Raw genomic sequence first — 16964 nt, 5'->3', positions numbered from 1 at the left:
ATCTGCGTGGCAATGTGGGGTTGCTGGTCTTTGGGTCCAGACTGGCCCCATGCCACTCATTTGGCCTGTGGGAGTAGATTAGTTTGACACCTCAATCTACACAAATGTTTCAGTGACTCCCCTCAAGGTTGGGAGGTTTTGCTCAGGAGAACAGGACTGTCTCATGCTGTCTTCTTTATTTTTTAACAGAGTTGCATCTCCATGGCCCCTGACAGATGCTGTTTTAATCATGCCAGGGGGCTTTGTCATGAGATGGACACATTGCGTGATGAGTATGGCGTAATGTTCAAAGGCCATATTGTCCAGAGAGGGTGGGGAAAAAATGGAGAACTGGCATTGTCCCATTCCCAGTAGAGATAAGGAGGTAGACAGCATGCTTAGTTCCTCTTGCAGGCAGCTGTAGGTTATGTTTGACTGTCCAGGTTGCTGCCATGGGACCCTGGTAGGAAGGGGGAAGCATTGGAGTAATGTACCTTAGGATGCCAGAGTACTTGACCAAACTCTGTCTGCCTTGCCACCTTTTCAAATTTAAGAGTAATACTAACCAAGCACAAAGGTGTTCTGCATTTAATGTGGAGGGGGCTGGAAGCAGGCATTTAATGAGTAACATCTTTGAGCCTGTGTCACCATTTTTTATCATTGGATAAATTGGCTTGATTTGTGGCATGTTACATTTTATTGTACGTTTAAGGGGTCGATTGCATGATAAATGTAACATCTTCTAGGGGCCCATCTTGTAATATAGCTATGGACTTTTTTCTTTTGTGTTAGGTAGTTTTTTCCTTGCTCAGCAAGGTTGCCCATTTTTGTTCTCTGGCTATCACAATGACCGGTACTGAGATTAGGTGGCTACATAGACAGTTGTAGTAATTCATGACTGGAAACTTATTTCAAGAAGGAAAATTTTGGATGAAACGGGGCGCAACAGGTCAGTTACTGTACTGTACAACTGTTTTCTTCCTCGGCTATAGGTCAGAAGGTTTTATCTTCTATTTATTCGCCTTCAACTAGAAATGTCAGGAATGCTCTTGTGTGGCTTTGGTAGTGGACTTTAGAGGAATGGGCACTGCTGTCATCAGTACCTTTAGTAAAAGTCAGAAGACATTCTCTTCTAAGTGTGTGGTATTTATTAGCTTGAATCAGAACAGAGTTGTAAATCCTGTAGGTAGTGGGCACATCTACATGTGCATTAGTGTGCTGTTGTTACAGCTCATTAAGTTTATTACCTCTACAATGAAGCACTAATTAAATGTACAGTAGTGCCAGCACGCGGTCTATTTGTGAGTCCTAATGTGCAAGTAGACTAATTCTACTGTAAATTAGCATGTTGGCATGGCTTTTGCCGTGATGCCCTAAAGCGCAGTAGAATTAGTCTACTGCATATTAAGCACCTTGTGTAGACTCGCCCAGCCTGACTAAAAATCCTTTCCCGTCTGAAGTGTGCCAGCTTTTAGCCTCTTGGGGTATCATTTTGTTACCTAGTTATTTGCTAGATTGTCCTCCAGGATTGACAACATTTTGTCAATTTTTAGTAAGAAAAAGCTTTTCTTGGAAAACGTTTTTGGCTACCTTTCATGTATCATTAACACCCCCTAAAACAAATAGAAGGCCCAAGCCCAAGTTTTCCTTACACAGTGACTTTTAAGAACATAGTGACTTTGTAGTCACCAGCAGTCTTCTGTTAATATATGTCCTTGCTGCTTGAAGAGAAAATCCTTAATCTCTTCTCTTCATGTTTTGTCTAAATAAAGTTTTTTTTACTGTGGATGTGTAGTCTTTGCAGTGAAACCATCATGAAGAATCTAAGCAGATGCAAACTCTTCCAGATGGTGCTTAGGATCATTTGTTTTTCAGTTTACCCAAGTCTGTGACTGTTCATTTTCATGTTTAGCAGTGAGGAAGAGCAGCATTAATGTTTTCCTGTCTGTGTTTTTTAACACTTAATTGAATCATATGTTTGGGTGCCTTGGTAGCTGGAATCAAACTCTAAATATTGCATACACAGGAACTACTGATATGGGTCATTCTCACCTTTCAAAAGCCAATAGAACTGTATTATGTGTGTGCCCAAGTTTAAGATGGTTTCCTGTTTTTTATTATTATTAAAACGAGTGATTGGAATTTAGCAATAGTCATCACATAACTCTTATGTGAATGTCTCAGGTCATCTGAAAAAAATGTTATTTTTCATACAGCATGTCATTTAAAGTGTGGAATTCCTTATCATTAGATGTTGTGTAAGATGACAGATTGTAAAAGGTGTTGGACAAATTCTTGTAGGAAAGGGGTATCAGTAGCTATTGAGCATGGGAATTCAGGATACAGACTCTGAATTAGAACTTTCTAGACTTTAAATGCTGGAGGCTGCAAGTGAGAGAGGAACAGTGGAAAAAGTCCTGGTCATTCTTAGTCTATTCTCTCGTTCTGCATCCACTCTGCCAATGTGACAAACAGGGTGGATTTAATTTAAATCAAATTAATTTAAATCATGATTTAAATTACTGGTCAGGAAGCCTTGATTTAATATTTTATACAAAGAAGTCCATTCTTGTTGTTTGATATAACTGTAATACATATTATCCACAACTCCGAGATAGATGTAGGTTTTATTTTTAGAAGGTGCAGACTGTACATTTTAAAGCAGTGATTTATTCTGATATCTTTTCAGATTAATTTGCAGCTATATCAGAAAACTGAATTATGATTTTGGTTATTTTATTTACCAAAGTAACTTGAAGCAGATGCTTGTGAAGTCATTGGGAGTTGATTCCAATTCACTAGATTAATCATGGATATTTAGGGGATATTTTTGCCATGCTGTATTAGGAGGACATTGAAGGACGTGCTCAAATGAGCACTGCAGCCATATGTTATTAGCTTGGGACTTTCTTCTAGATTTCTTATCTTCGATGGCTTCTCTCTTTTACAGCCTGGCAAGCTTGCTGCCATGTTAGGCTTTCCCTTCAATCATACCATTCCCTCATTAGATCTCAAAGCAATGGAGAGGCTATACTCAGAAACTTATCCCTCAAGGCTTCTGCAATATTCTGCTCAAAATGTTTCCCTTTTGTTTCTACTGCCCTTTTCTCTTTGTATTTATCTCCAAACTCTTCCTCCTTGCCCAGATCTACTCCACCCCAACAATCCTCTATTCATTTAACTTCTTGAAACTTTGCACTTTTAGAGAGAGGTAGGGGCTAGACTCTGTGTACACAAATTTGCAGAGAGAAGGCTGATGGGTAGGTAATCAGGTCTGTTCTCTCATCTCTATATACTGCTGTTAACAAGGATGTATCTCTGGAGAGACAAATCCACAGTTTGACAGCTGAAACTAAGCATCACTGAGATGCTTAATGGGATCTTCTAGACTGAGCACTGAGTCCCATTGGGTAGAGTGGTTTTCTTTAATCTTTACTAATCTGTAGACTAGCCTCTGGAAATCCCATAAGATTGGGCTCCTAATATAATCCATGGCCTGTTGTGACCTATTTTATAAAACTTCTTTAAAAAGGTAACATGAATATATTGTCCCAAAAGGTATATAATTAGAAGTTATAATCCCTATTCCATGATGATAGCTTTGAGCTTTAACTTAGTTTTAATTTAAAGATATCTTTATATAGGTTTTTTTTAAAAGCATCCTAACAAAAATAAAAAATACGATTAATTAAAAAAAATCTGATTAAAGTGAAAAATCTGACTCTCTAAAAAAAAAAAAAAAATTGTTGATTTTTATCCACCCTGGTGACAGGATACTGGGCAAGATGTACCTATAGTCTGACCCAATAAATGGCAATTCTGATTCCCCCCTCCCCACCTCCTGGTTGCTATGGGCCTAACGCCATTCCCTCACATGGTACAGCGCGCCTGACTCTGTTTTCCTCCACCCCCTTCCTGGTGTGCCGCCATCACCACCTCCATAGGAGGAGGATGGGGAAAAGCTTTCCCCACCATCCCTTTTGTCCCCTTTGGGCAGTACCCCATGCCACTACTGCCACCAGGGAGCAGGGCCACCCTCCCCCCCCATCCCTGCTGTCATGGCAGCACTTCGCCATGCAGCTGCCTCTTGTCCTGAATGCTCTTAGAGCACTTTGATTGGCTGTCAACCAGTCAGAGTGTGAATAAAGTATTATGGACAGACAGACAAAGGCTTTTATATATATGTGTGTGTGTGTGTATGGCTGTTATACATGTAGCTCTGTTTACTTAAAGACTTTTTGTGTATTTGGTCTATTTAATGTGATTGTTTCTTAACTTTCATAACTCTTTCTCTGCGTAAAGGCTTTATACAATTTAATGTAAATTTTGCAATAATTACAGCCCTTAGAGACCAGGTTTAATGCTTCCTTGCTTTCTGTAAGTGTTCCATGCTTTTAAAAATCTGTCTTATACTTCTTCATTTTGGAATGGCAGTTTATTCAGCATACAGCGTGTGTGTGTGTGTAAGAGAGAAAGTGCATGAGCTCTGTGTGTGTGTGTGTGTGTGTGTGTGTGTGTGTGTGTGTGTGTATGAGCTGGGGTGGTCCATGTGTACCTCCAAGCCTGGGAACTCCCAGCTGATGCTTTCTTCAGCTATGGCAGTACCCCATGCACCCCTAGGACTGGGAGCCCCATCACTTGAGCACGTTTCTAGCTGCCAAGGTGCTTCATGCACCCCCTGGCTGGAACACCGCAGTATTTCATGCAGTCCTGTGGCTGGCAGACCACAACTATTATTCCAGTTACATCAGCTGTGGTCTCCCAGCCACAGGACTGCATAAAGCGCCCCTGCAACTGTGACAGTTGGCAGCTGAGGGGGCTCCCAGCTGTGGGAGCTTGCTCCTTGCCAATCTAGGGGGAGCCTGGTGTTGGGCTTCTCTCAGGCTGGCAATTAAGGCATGATAGGGTCTGATTTTTCTGATCTGTCGTGCCTCCTGGTTTGCGTGTGTGGCATGTTAGGCGGTGTGGTTCTGTGGATTGTGTGTTAAATCCCATTGTGCCTTTATCTGTGCTTGTAGAGGGGCCCTCAGCAATTGTACTTTGTTGACACCCCATAAGATGATTGATTTTCCTCCCTTAACACTGTTTTTTGAGATCTACCTGATTTTAATCCTATGTTTTTTTCTGTTATAAGTGACTGTTTTTCTCAGGTACCATATAGGATAATGTCAGACAGTTTACAGAGGTCTGTTTCTTTTCACCAGTTACTGTTATCAAGTCAGACTTGTTATCTCATTAATTTTGCATGAACTTATTGATTGGCGTTAATTATGAAACCATCCATTGACCCCTCACTGACTAATTTGGGGTTTATATTAGGCTACCTTGTTTACATTTCCCTTTGCCATCTCTTTGTTACCCCGGCTGCACCTAGTTCCAGCCATATTTCAGCTTCTAGACCCATGATTTTCATAAATTTATTATAAGATGCTCATGGTATGTCTGAGGATGTCTGTCTGTACCCAGCAGGCCTCGCATTAAATGCCTGCCTTGCTCAAGCCTGCTTTGACACTTCTTAATTCAGTCTCACAATTTATTTTTGGTCACTAATGTATTGACAGGTCTGGGTGAAAGACAGAATCATTGTCTAACTACTAGAAGCACCCCTGGATTAGAACTGAATGGGATCACTTCCCAACATCTGGAAATCAATTACTTTTCTGTCTGTTGCTGCTTACTCTTTTGCCCTGAGCTGTGCTATCTCTTATCTCATGTTCTGTTGCCATTAACTTGTGTCTGGAGGAATTTGCTCCAAACACTGGCTGTGCCAGTTTTGCTACTTGCTCAGAAATATTGCTCTTTTTCCTCCATCATTACCAGAGTTCTCCTTAATACAATCTTCCCTTTTTCTTGCTTGAGATAGAACCACATACTTCTGGCTTTCCACAGAGGTTTGGGTTGTCATATATACTCTTCTGCTCTCATTTACTGTCCTCCCCCCCCTCCCTTCTGGGGTGGTTTTGGAGCATAGGGCGGAGACTTTAAAAGGAAACAAATTTATATAGGAGTCCTGGAAAGGGGGATATTTTGAGAGAGGAAAGTGAATAGGACTGGAATAGAGACCTAGTTTAGTAAGCTTGATGGGTAAAAGAAAGAGGAGTGAGAGTAAGTTAGGGAGAGCAGAAGAGTATAAAGTGTAGAAGTCTGGAGCCTTACATCAACCATAAAACTGAATGCTTGCAGAACACCTATTAATATACTGAAGGGTAAATCGCAGAGCCAGTTTCCTTAACATTTTCTTTGAACATACTAATCGACGTGTGGGTCTGCTGGGTGTGCAACTTTGAACTTGCCAAGCAGGGAGAGCTGATTAGTTTGGCTTGGTTTTGATGGATTGTTAGCATGGGATAGAATATGCCATGTGTTCAATTTAAAGTATCATACAAGCAAGCCACAAAGATGTTTCACATATATAGTTCCATAGTTTCTAGGGTCGGAAGGGACCTGAACAGATCATCAAGTCCAACCCCCTGCCATGGCAGGAAATAATACTGTGGTCAAATGACCCCAGCAAGATGTTAATCCAGCCTCCTCTTGAAAACCCCCAGGGTAGGAGCCAGCATCACTTCTGTTGGAAGTTGGTTCCAGATCCTAGCCGCCCTGACTGTGAAGTAGCGCCTCCTGATATCTAGCCTGAACCTGTCCTCTGTTAGCTTGTGACCATTATTCCTGGTCGCTCCTGGCAGTACACGGGGGAATAGTGACTCCCCCAATGCCTACTGATCCCCCCTGACTAGTTTATAACAGGCCACTAGGTCCCCCATCAGCCTTCTCTTTTGGAGGCTGAACAGGTTCAGGTCCCGTAGCCTCTCCTCGTAGGGCCTGCCCTGCTGTCCCTGGATCACGTGAGTGGCCCTCCTGTGGACCCTCTCCATGCTGTCCACATCCCTCTTGAAGTGTGGCTCCCAGAACTGGATGCAGTACTCCAGCTGCAGCCTGATCAGTGCCGCATAGAGGGGGAGGATCACCTCTTTGGACCTGCTTGAGATGCATCTGTGGATGCATGACAAGGTACGGTTGGCCTTCCTGACTGCGTACCCACACTGCTGGCCCATATTCATTTTGGAGTCAATGATGACTCCAGGATCCTTTTCCGCCTCCATGCTGACAAGAGGGGAGTTCCCCAACCTGTAGGTATGGTTCCGGTTGTTCCTCCTGAGGTGCATCACCTTGCACTTGTCTGTGTTGAATCCCATCCTATTCACATCCGCCCACGCTTGTAACCTGTCTAGGTCTGATTGTAGCCTGATGCTTCCTTCTAGTGTGCCCCCATCCCCCCACATCTTAGTGTCATCAGCAAATTTGAACAGGGTGCTTTTTACCCCCTTGTCCAAGTCACTGATGAAGGTGTTGAACAGTGCGGGACTGAGCCCTGCAGAACCCCACTGCCCACGTCCTTCCAGGTTGAGAAGGACCCATCCACTGCCACCCTCTGGGTGCGGCCCTCCAGCCAGTTGGCGACCCATTGGACTGTGTGGGTATCTACACCACAGTACCCCAGTTTCTTAATGAGAACAGGGTGAGAGACAGTGTCAAAGGCCTTCCAGAAGTCCAGGAAGACTATATCCACTGCTACCCCTGCATCTAATGATCTGGTAATCTGATCGTAGAAGACCACCAGGTTGGTCTGACAGGACCTGCCACTGATGAACCTGTGTTGGTTGCCCCTAAGCATGCAGTCCCCTGCTGGCCCCTCCTGGATGTGTGTCAGCATAATTTTCTCAAACAGCTTGCCTAGGATTGAGGTAAGACTAACTGGCCTATAGTTTCCTGGGTCCTCCTTCCTCCCCTTTTTGAAGATTGGAACCACGTTGGCCCTCTTCTAGTCCTCTGGGACCACACAGAGTACCACGAGTGCTCATAAAGCCATGCCAGGGGTCCTGGAACACTTTCATGGCTTGTTTACAATTTTATGGTTTCATAAATTGGTTTAAATTGCACCATAAATGTAATATCTGCCAGAGCCCTGTAATATGCACCATATTTTCTTGCATTAAACTTATACTTTTTTGCAAAAAATGAGTTGCTGGAAACTGAGGTACAAATTGCAAGTGAAGAAATATGTTAGTAGACTCTGCAGGGGGAAAGCAAAAGATAGTAGTGCAGCTACACACAGGGAGTAAGTAGTACAGTGAAAATACTAAGCTCCCTAGCTCTTGCTGTTTAGTTATTTACAGCTATTTACCAATATTTTCAAGTAAAGATTTCCTTTCTTCCAGTCTGCCTTTCAAAAACAAGGTGCATATCTTATTTAGGAATATGTTGTATTTAAGAAAATACAGCGTGTGTATGTTTGTGACACTATATATACTATAGTTTAACTATATATGTAAAGCTATGTATCTATATAAAAATAGATATAGATATATAGTTAAAAATCTGTAACCAGAATAACCCTTGCTTTTCTTCTCTCTCTCTCTCTCATCAGGTACAAAGAAGGTGGTGAAGCTTTGTTAGTACTGCTTCCCTCAGAAGAAAAAGGCATGGTTCAACAACTGTCACAAAGAAGAGTGCCTATAAATGAGATAAAGTACGTTTAACACATTTATTTTTGTCCCAATATTACAATTAGACAACAGTTCCTATTTTTACCCTTTTTTTGTAATCTGGTGTGTTTGTAAGTGGTTCAGTTCACCAAGATATAGCAGCTTCCACATTTTCCTTTTAGTGGCATCTATTTTATACCTTCATGAATACAAATCAAATTGTGTTGGTATTTATGCTTGCACAATTCTGGACCTCCCATTTACTCATCTTTTCATTAAAATGAGTAGAAATAGCTTTTGGCTGCACTACAGCCTCCCACTACCCAGATCTGACATAATGTGAAAATTAAAAGCATGACTAAAGCTCAGAAATCTTTATAAATTAGAAGACTCTTTGTTATCAAGAAAATATCATGAGTTACCTTGAAATTTATAAAACACAATTGTTAGTCATAATAGAGGAAATTCTTAGTACTTTTTGCATAGGAATTGTATCTTGTTGCCCAGATAAATCTCTTGGTATAGTGGATAAGTTGGACTTAGATTGCAAGTTCCTTGGGGCAGGAGCTGATGTTTGTGCAGTGCTGTCTAAACAGATAATGTACAATTATAGAATGTGGATCTAAAAACCTGTTAAGAAATAGCAGAGGTTATCAGACCATTTCCACCCCCCCCCGGTGTTGGATGCATCTACACATGCAATTAATATGATGCAATAAACTTTGGCACAGCTTGTGCTGGCGTCAGCTGTTCCCTGGTGCAGTATTTACACATATGCCTGGGACTGTAGCACGCTGAGCTTGGGCAGAGGAGCACTGGGCTGGCAGAAGGTCTGGGGGGCCAGCCCCAGGCTCCAAATAGTGGATCTGGGTGGCAGAGGGGCTGGCCCTGGGGTGGGTCAAGGCAAGCGGTGCCATGGCTCCCTCTGGTGCTGCACTGAGCTCCTGCCTCTACATCAGCCAGGCATGGAGTGTTGCATGGGGAGGAGGAGGGCAGAGCCGGGAAGCAGTTAGAGAGTGAGTGCCAGGGATGGGGAGGGAGTCGGTGGCGGCATCTTCTTCCCTGGAGGCAGCCGTGGCAGCGCTTGGAGTGTGCATGGTGCAGCAGGGGGAAGGGTTCCCCAGGCGCTGCATGCGTCCAGCTTCTTCATTGAACAATGGTGGGGGGAGCAAGGGGTGGCTGTGGGGTCTGACAAGGAGCCCCATTAGTTTTTGCAGATTTCACCATTCACAGGGATCTCTAGAATATATCCCCTGCAAATGGTGAGGGTCTCTTGTATATCTAACTCTGTTATTTGGTAGCTTGAATTTATACAGATGATTGAGCATAAGAAGTAAATGGAAAAGAATTCAGGTGATTGAATTATTAATACCTGAAGGAAAACATATAAGCAAAGCAGTTTGCAGGGAGCTGCCTTTTTTTTTTTTTTTTTTTTTTTTTACTAAGTATAATGGAGTTTGCTGTAACAGGACAGTTAAAACTTATTCCATTAGGTCTAGATACTGGGGAACTTTCAGGTCATTTAATATCAACTTCCTTTATTTTTTCCATCTAGATATGAGAAATACTTAATTTCTGTACCTCTGTGGTATTTTGCCTTTGAAAAAAACTTAAGGTCATCTTAAGATAGTCTGTTTAAATCTACCTTAACATAAAGTATTACAACAGTATGCTGTACTTTTCTCTTTTGATTTCATTTTCAGCATTTTAATATTAATTTTCATTTTATTTTGAAAAAAAAATCTTTTCTTCTGACACTGGCTTTTTTCTAGATGAAAGATCTGAGCTTCTGTTTGCTTTTGCAGCATCTTCATTTGAAGAAAATGGTCTTCAACGTCAGTCTAACCTCCTACAGAGTAGCAATTGCCTTATGCACTTTTAAATAATTTAGAGGAAAATGAAAAATGTACTCTTGGGAACTCTAGAGGCTTCTTAATACAGCTGAAGGCAAAAATATTTTATTATTATTATTATCATCATTATCATTATTTATTTATTTATTTATTTATCTGTTTATTAATCAGGATCAACCCTGAAAAACTTGTAGATGTCCAAAAGAAGGTACAGGCATTTTTAGCTCAAGATCAAGAGTTAAAAGAGAGGGCTCAAAGGGTAAGTGATCTGTAACCCATCCTTTGGAGATGTATTTGTTTAACAGAACCCCTCACATAATTAGCTTGCCAGTTATTGTTGATTCCCATATTTAAATGCCTACAACTTGACTGTTTTTAGTTTAAAAAGGCTTGTTTGTCCCTAGGGAAAGGGTGAACCTTGTTATGGAAAGTACTAGCAAATTGCCTTAAAGAATGACAAGGGGGTGGGGAGGGACAGAACTCTGTGTCCACCCCCTACTTATCCGGGCCTGTTCCTCTCCCCCTCCCCCTCCTTCCATTTGGGGTTTGGCCCCACTTGGGCCCCCCTTCCCAGTTGCATTGTGCCTGGGCCTCTCCTTCCCTCCCTCCTCTGCTGTGTTGGGCCCAGGCCCACTGCTCTCCCTTCCCTGCCTTACAGCTGCTTGGGGTCTGGGACCACTCCACCCACTGTTGCTGCTGCTTCCAGGGAGCGGGGTTTGGGGCGGGGTGACCCCCTTGTCTGTCCCTGCTGTCATGGCAGTGCTCTGTCGCTGCCTCTTGTCTGGAACGCTCTTGGAGCACTCTGATCAGAGTTCGAATAAAGCATTATGGACAGACAGACTAAGGCTTTTTATAATGGCAAAAGCCTTTTGGAAGATAGCCAATGTGATCCCCATCTTTAAAAAGGGAGGAGGGAGGACCTGTGCAACTATGGGCCTGTCAGTCTTACATCAGTCCTAGGGAAACTCTTTGAGAAGATCATCATGGAGCACATCTGCGATGGGCTGGCCTCAGGGATGATGCTTAAGGGCAACCAGCACAGTTTCATTAGGGGCAGGTCACGTCAGACCAATCTGATTGCCTTTTATGATCAGGTCACAAAAGACTTGGGTGCAGGTGTCGTCGTGGATGTAGTCTTTCTGGACTTCAGCAAGGCCTTTGACACTGTCTCCCACCCCATCCTCATTAAAAAATTGGGCGACTGTGGCATTGATGCCTACACAGTCAGATGGATTGCAGATTGGCTGAAGGGTCGCACTCAGAGGGTGATGGTGGACGGGTCTTATTTGACCCGGGGAGTAGTGGGCAGCGGAGTCCCCCAGGGTTCAGTCCTTGAGCCCGCACTGTTCAATTCCTTTATCAGCGATTTGGACGACAGGGTGAAAAGCAACCTGTTTAAATTCGCTGACGATAGTAGAATTTGGGTATAGGTGAGCATACTAGTAGGGAGGGAAAGACTGCAGCAAGACCTGGATTGGTAACGGGTGGGCTAGCAAAAACAGTATGCGCTTCAATACTGAAAAGTGCAGGGTGCTGCACTTGGGCAGTAGTAACCAGCAGCACACTTATAAGATGGGAAGCGCCCTTCTTGAGAGCACGGAGGCAGAAAGGGATCTTGGAGTCATTATTGACTCCAAGATGAACATGGGCCGACAATGAGAGGTCACGGTTGGCAGGGCTAACCGGACCTTGTCATGCATCCAAAGGTGCATCTCAGGTAGGCCCAAGGAGGTGATCCTCCCCCTCTATGCAACACTGGTCAGGCCACAGCTGGAGTACTGTGTCCAGTTCTGTGCGCCCCACTTCAGGAGGGATGTGGACAACATTGAGAGGGTCCAGAGGAGGGCCACCTGCGTGATCCGGGGACAACAGGGCAGACCCTACGACAAGAGACTGCGGGACCTGAACCTGTTCAGCCTTCACAAGAGAAGGCTGAGGGGGGACCTGGTGACCGTCTATAAACTCACTAGGGGGAACCAGAAGGGTTTGGGAGAGACCTTGTTTCCCCTAGCGCCTCCTGGCATAACAAGGAATAACGGCCACTAGTTGTTGGAGAGTAGGTTTAGATTAGACATCCATAAGAACTACTTCATAGTTAGGGCAGCTAGGACCTGGAACCAACTTCCAAGGGAAGTGGTGCTGGCTCCTACCCTGGGGGTCTTTAAGAAGAGGCTTGTTGCCTTCCTAGCTGGGATCATTTGAGCCCAGTTTTTTCTCCTGCCCAGGCAGGGGTTCGGACTTGAAGATCTACAAGGTCCCTTCTGACCCTACTTCTATGATTCTATGATAATATTAGAATCTTAACTTCCTGTGTTGCACAGTATGGGGCATAAACAGAGTGCAGGTGGAGGGTTTGGCAGGAGTGGTGCAGGTGGAGGATCTGGTGATGGCTGGAGCATGGGGTCAGGCACTGGTGGGCCAAGCTTGTTGCCAAAGGCCTTGCCCAGCAGGGCCAGTGGGCCGAACTTCTGCTGCCCTTAGGTGGCCTCGTGGGCTGGATGGAGAGGCACTGTGGTGCTATGATTGTACAACTATTAAGGTTGCAGAATCAAGTGTTTAGAAGTTAGGAAATGCTACCAGTTGGAAACACCAAAGCTTTTCAAAGAAGTGGTTCCCAGAATTTAATGTAGGCAGGAAATTATATTTTTCCCTACTTGTTTTGGAAAGGGCTCACCTGTTTTGGTTATGGTTTTCCAAATTTTATCCTAAGACAGACATCTGCTTTGGAAAACTTCACCGCAAGCAGGTTAGGAATGTTGGAAGCAATTCAAGGCAGGGTCTGAAAATGAGAAGTACTGGGTAACCTTAACTGGAGGTGTCGCTCGTCCTGTGCTTACTCATGGACAAGACTGATTTTGTTTTTTTCTGTATATCACTTTTAGCCCATCATATGAGTTGTAAATATAATGGGTTGCATTATTTGAGTGACTTCAAATTCATTACCATCCTGCTTTCTAAAGTTTAGGTATTTTCAGTATTTATGTTCCTTTGTTTGTGAAGGATTATTGCAGCCAGTTTATCTGTGTAACTGAGGACCTTGTTACGTGGTAGTTTTGGGCAGCTCCTAGAGCTCTTAATCCCTGGATTGTCTGCACATTAACACCTGAAACTGTTTTTAAGCGCTCATTAGGCAGCTCAGAGTTATGCCACTTCATGGCAGGATTCTTTCTGATCTGTGCTACCCAGTTTGTGTTATACTAAGGAGTAGCCAGGCTAGGCTACACCTTAGTGTAAATATTTCATCTGCTTGTCCCAACCCCCCACCAGCCTGGATTGTGCCCGTTGCTCCCCACCCTCCAACCTTCCCTGATCCCTGCTCACTGCTTAAGGTGGAACTGTGGGATCCCCAGAGGGCAGGAGGGAAGCCCGGAAAGGAAGGGGGAGGTTCCTACCTTTCAGTCCTCCAAGCCTCTGCTGACCTGAACGAAAGACTGCTCCAAGCTTGAGCTAGCACTAGCATAATACTGATCAACATTTGTGCAGCTCACGTCTTAAGGTGTAACAAAGCCCTCAGTGTTTATTTCAGTTGAGAATTTCTTGTAACTTGCAGGTAGTGTAGCAGATGTGCCCAATAAGTAGGGACCTACCAAATTCACAGGCCTCTGGCTGATTACACGGCTGTAACATGGCCGAGGCCCCTGATTTCATGGCTGTATTATGGCCAGGACTGCCACTTTGAAGGTGGAGCAGAGTAGGTCCCCCACGCCTCTGATTGGCTGAGGAGCACTGCAAGTCCCGCCCCACACAGGCATTAGTTGAAAGGTCTAGCTGGAGCTGCCTGGCTTGTTAATTCAGTAGTTATCAACCTCTTGGAGGGAGGGAAAGCAATTAAATTACTGTGTAAACAAACAGTTTACAGACTGTCACCCCCACTCCCTTTCAGGAGAAGGGGACTTTTGGTGGGCTTTTCCCTGCTCTCCCCCCCTCCCTTCCCCCCCATTCTCCATTTGGAGGTATGGGAACTTTCCCCACCTGTAATCCCTCCCCCTTCAGGAGATAGTACTTTTTGCTTCCTTCTCCCCTGCCCCCTGAGACAACAGTTTTTTGATAGGTGGCTCTCTGTGCTTTTTCACAGGGAATTGGCTATTTCATGGGAGACTGCCAATTGCACAATTTCCATGAAATCATGTATTTGGTAGGTCCCTACTGATAAAAGAGATTAGGTAGAAGCTAGCTAATATATTTCCTTATATATAAATGAAGTAAGACAAGGTCCCTGCATAGAATAATTGAGCCTAATGGGCATTGCTAACGTCTTGTAAGTTGGGAATGAAAACAGCTGTAGATTGAGGTTAGCGTATGATCTACCAGCTGAAAACTGGAACAGTTTGGAGAAGAATAGTTTTGGAATGAGAAGAGGAGAGTCAGAGTAGGAAACTGTGACAGATCAGAAGTGAAGTGTTATGGTCCAGGCTTTTGGCTCATTAGAGATAATTTTGGGTAGAGGGTAGGCCCTCTACCGAGTGTATAGATAGTAAGAATTTTTAAAGATATAGGCTACTTTATTTGCAGACCAGCTATAAGGAATGACATACTTCCCAGTATGTGACTGTGCAGTCTGACCTTGGGCCAGAGTACCCAGGGCAGTGGCAGTTGTGTGTGCATAACAGCTGTAAGGTCAGGACCTTAATTAGGGCTGCTGACTACTTCATATTTTTAAAGCTAATTTTCTGTTTGTGAAGGGTGCCAGATTGACGGTTCCAGACTGAAATCTGAAGCTGTGTAGCCATAGCATGAGAAATGGAAGTGCAAGCTTCCTCATTGCAGAGCACTGTTTAGACCAGGAGTACCTGATGGCATTTTATGCTCATTGGCAACTGTAACAATATATTATAGTTAGACAAATTTACATCAGAAGTGATGGAGCAGCTGGTGGAGGGAGGGTGAGAACAGGAGCAAGCCAATGTTCCCTGACTTAAAATGAGAAAACTAATAAACCTTTCCCTCTTCATATTGCTTCCTGCATTGGCTCCTTAAGATTTCTTTAAAAAATTGGAGACAAATGTAAATGGAATGAGGGAGCATAATTTAAAAAACTCAAAATAGCAGTAGATTAAGCTCAAACAAGGGAATCTCTCAAGGCAGACAGATGTAATGTCGAACCTATCCAGAAAATCTAGTTTTATTGCAATTTTTAAAAACCATCTTTATTGCTATTTAATACAAATATCAAATTGCAATATGCTCTCTCACAGCTGAATGATATATTAGGTCAGTACATGAAATTCTTGAAATTATGGAATACTAGTTTATCCTAGCTGGGGTTCCTCTTTATAGGTTGCATACATTTATGTGGACAAGCATATTTGACCCACAGTAGCTTTCTGAATGTTACTTTGAAAACAAAGGCTGCAGTGCAGCTGAAATTTTGCTGTTGGAGCCATAGCAGAGTTCTGGATTAACTAAGAGCAAGTGAGTTGTACTGCCTGGCTTGTCACTTTTTTCTGAATTGGCAGATTGTTGAGATTTGCAAGAGCTGAATTCTTTATGTGCCAGAATGGATGCAGTGGGCAGAATGATGTGTGGGTCAGGAATATGTTGGTTCTCTGTGCCGCATGCTTTGAGGGCTGACTCTGAAAATCCTAGTGGGGAGGAATTTATAAAAGAGGTCTGGTGGGGTGGAAGATGTTTTTAAAAGTAAGTTAGGATTTTGTGCTTGCCAACCTTGATGTCTGCCTGAAGAAAGCCATGATTAAAGAGGTTTATAGCATACTTTAGATGGCAGCTAACCACATAGAGTACCGCATCATTTGAAACAACAGACTATTTTATAAAAGGAAAAAAATTGGTAGGTTGCTGGTGGTTTTTAAGGAGTTGGTGGTATGTTGTGAAGAAGGGAGGCTTTAGGGGTGTGGAAGGGGATCTTCAGAAGTCATGCAGCTTGTGTAGCTTTGTCTTGCAACTGGAGGGATAGTGCTTAGAAAATGGTATATATAGGTACTGTAATTGCTTTTCAGAGTAGTATGTCAGTGAACCTTAACAGAGAACAAGGACACTGATTCCACTAGTGTGATTGGCAGTATGTGAGGTGCCTAAGAAATGGTATATATCCATCAATTCTTTGTCAGGCTCTGGGGAAGAAGCAGGGAGATGCTGGTGAGAAATTGTAATATTATAGACAGTTATGACTTCAAATTCAATCAAGCTTTATTGCTTTGACTTTTGTTATAGCTGGCACATAAAAATACACCAAGTATGTGTGTATTTAAAATTACAATGTAAAAATGACATCACTAAATCAAAACTGTAAATGTGGTAAATTGGTAACATGCAGAAATTGCTGTTTAAGTATGTGTGGTTCTTGGAACAGTAGGACCCTAGATCTGCTTCTGGGACTCAAGGTACTTCTGTAATAAAAATATTAATGCAATCCATCATTGACATGCACTGCTGACATTCTTCGTAATGGCACAAACTTTTGAGTCATCCTGTAATACTTTTGTTACTGAGAGCAATACCAAAAAAGTAGAACTGTCAAACAGAAGTTTCTACTGTTTCCTGTTAAACAGTAGAAACTAACTAAAAAGTTCAAGCTGACTTCATATTTTCTTCTCCCCTTTGGCTGCCCAGTGCATACCCAGAACAGCTTCAGAACCCCAAAGGAATTGGCTTGAACTTTATAAAAATGACACCATGTGGTGGTGGG

The 16964-nt window shown here is 43.2% G+C and overlaps 1 protein-coding gene across 1 annotated transcript in view; it reads left to right on the top strand.

The window, feature by feature from the left end:
* DDX10 (DEAD-box helicase 10) overlaps positions 1-16964 on the top strand; it is a 356406-nt gene that overhangs the window by 35015 nt on the left and 304427 nt on the right. The window contains exons 10-11 of the mRNA XM_090029503.1: positions 8408-8509; positions 10490-10577. Of these exons, the coding sequence (XP_089885629.1) occupies positions 8408-8509; positions 10490-10577 (190 nt within the window). The remainder of the gene's footprint in view (positions 1-8407; positions 8510-10489; positions 10578-16964) is intronic.

The sequence above is a fragment of the Crocodylus siamensis genome, chromosome 1, assembly GCF_052110815.1.
Source record: "Crocodylus siamensis isolate JL-2025a chromosome 1, ASM5211081v1, whole genome shotgun sequence".
Taxonomy (NCBI): Eukaryota; Metazoa; Chordata; order Crocodylia; family Crocodylidae; genus Crocodylus; species Crocodylus siamensis.
This window is presented reverse-complemented; position numbering and strand designations above follow the sequence as displayed.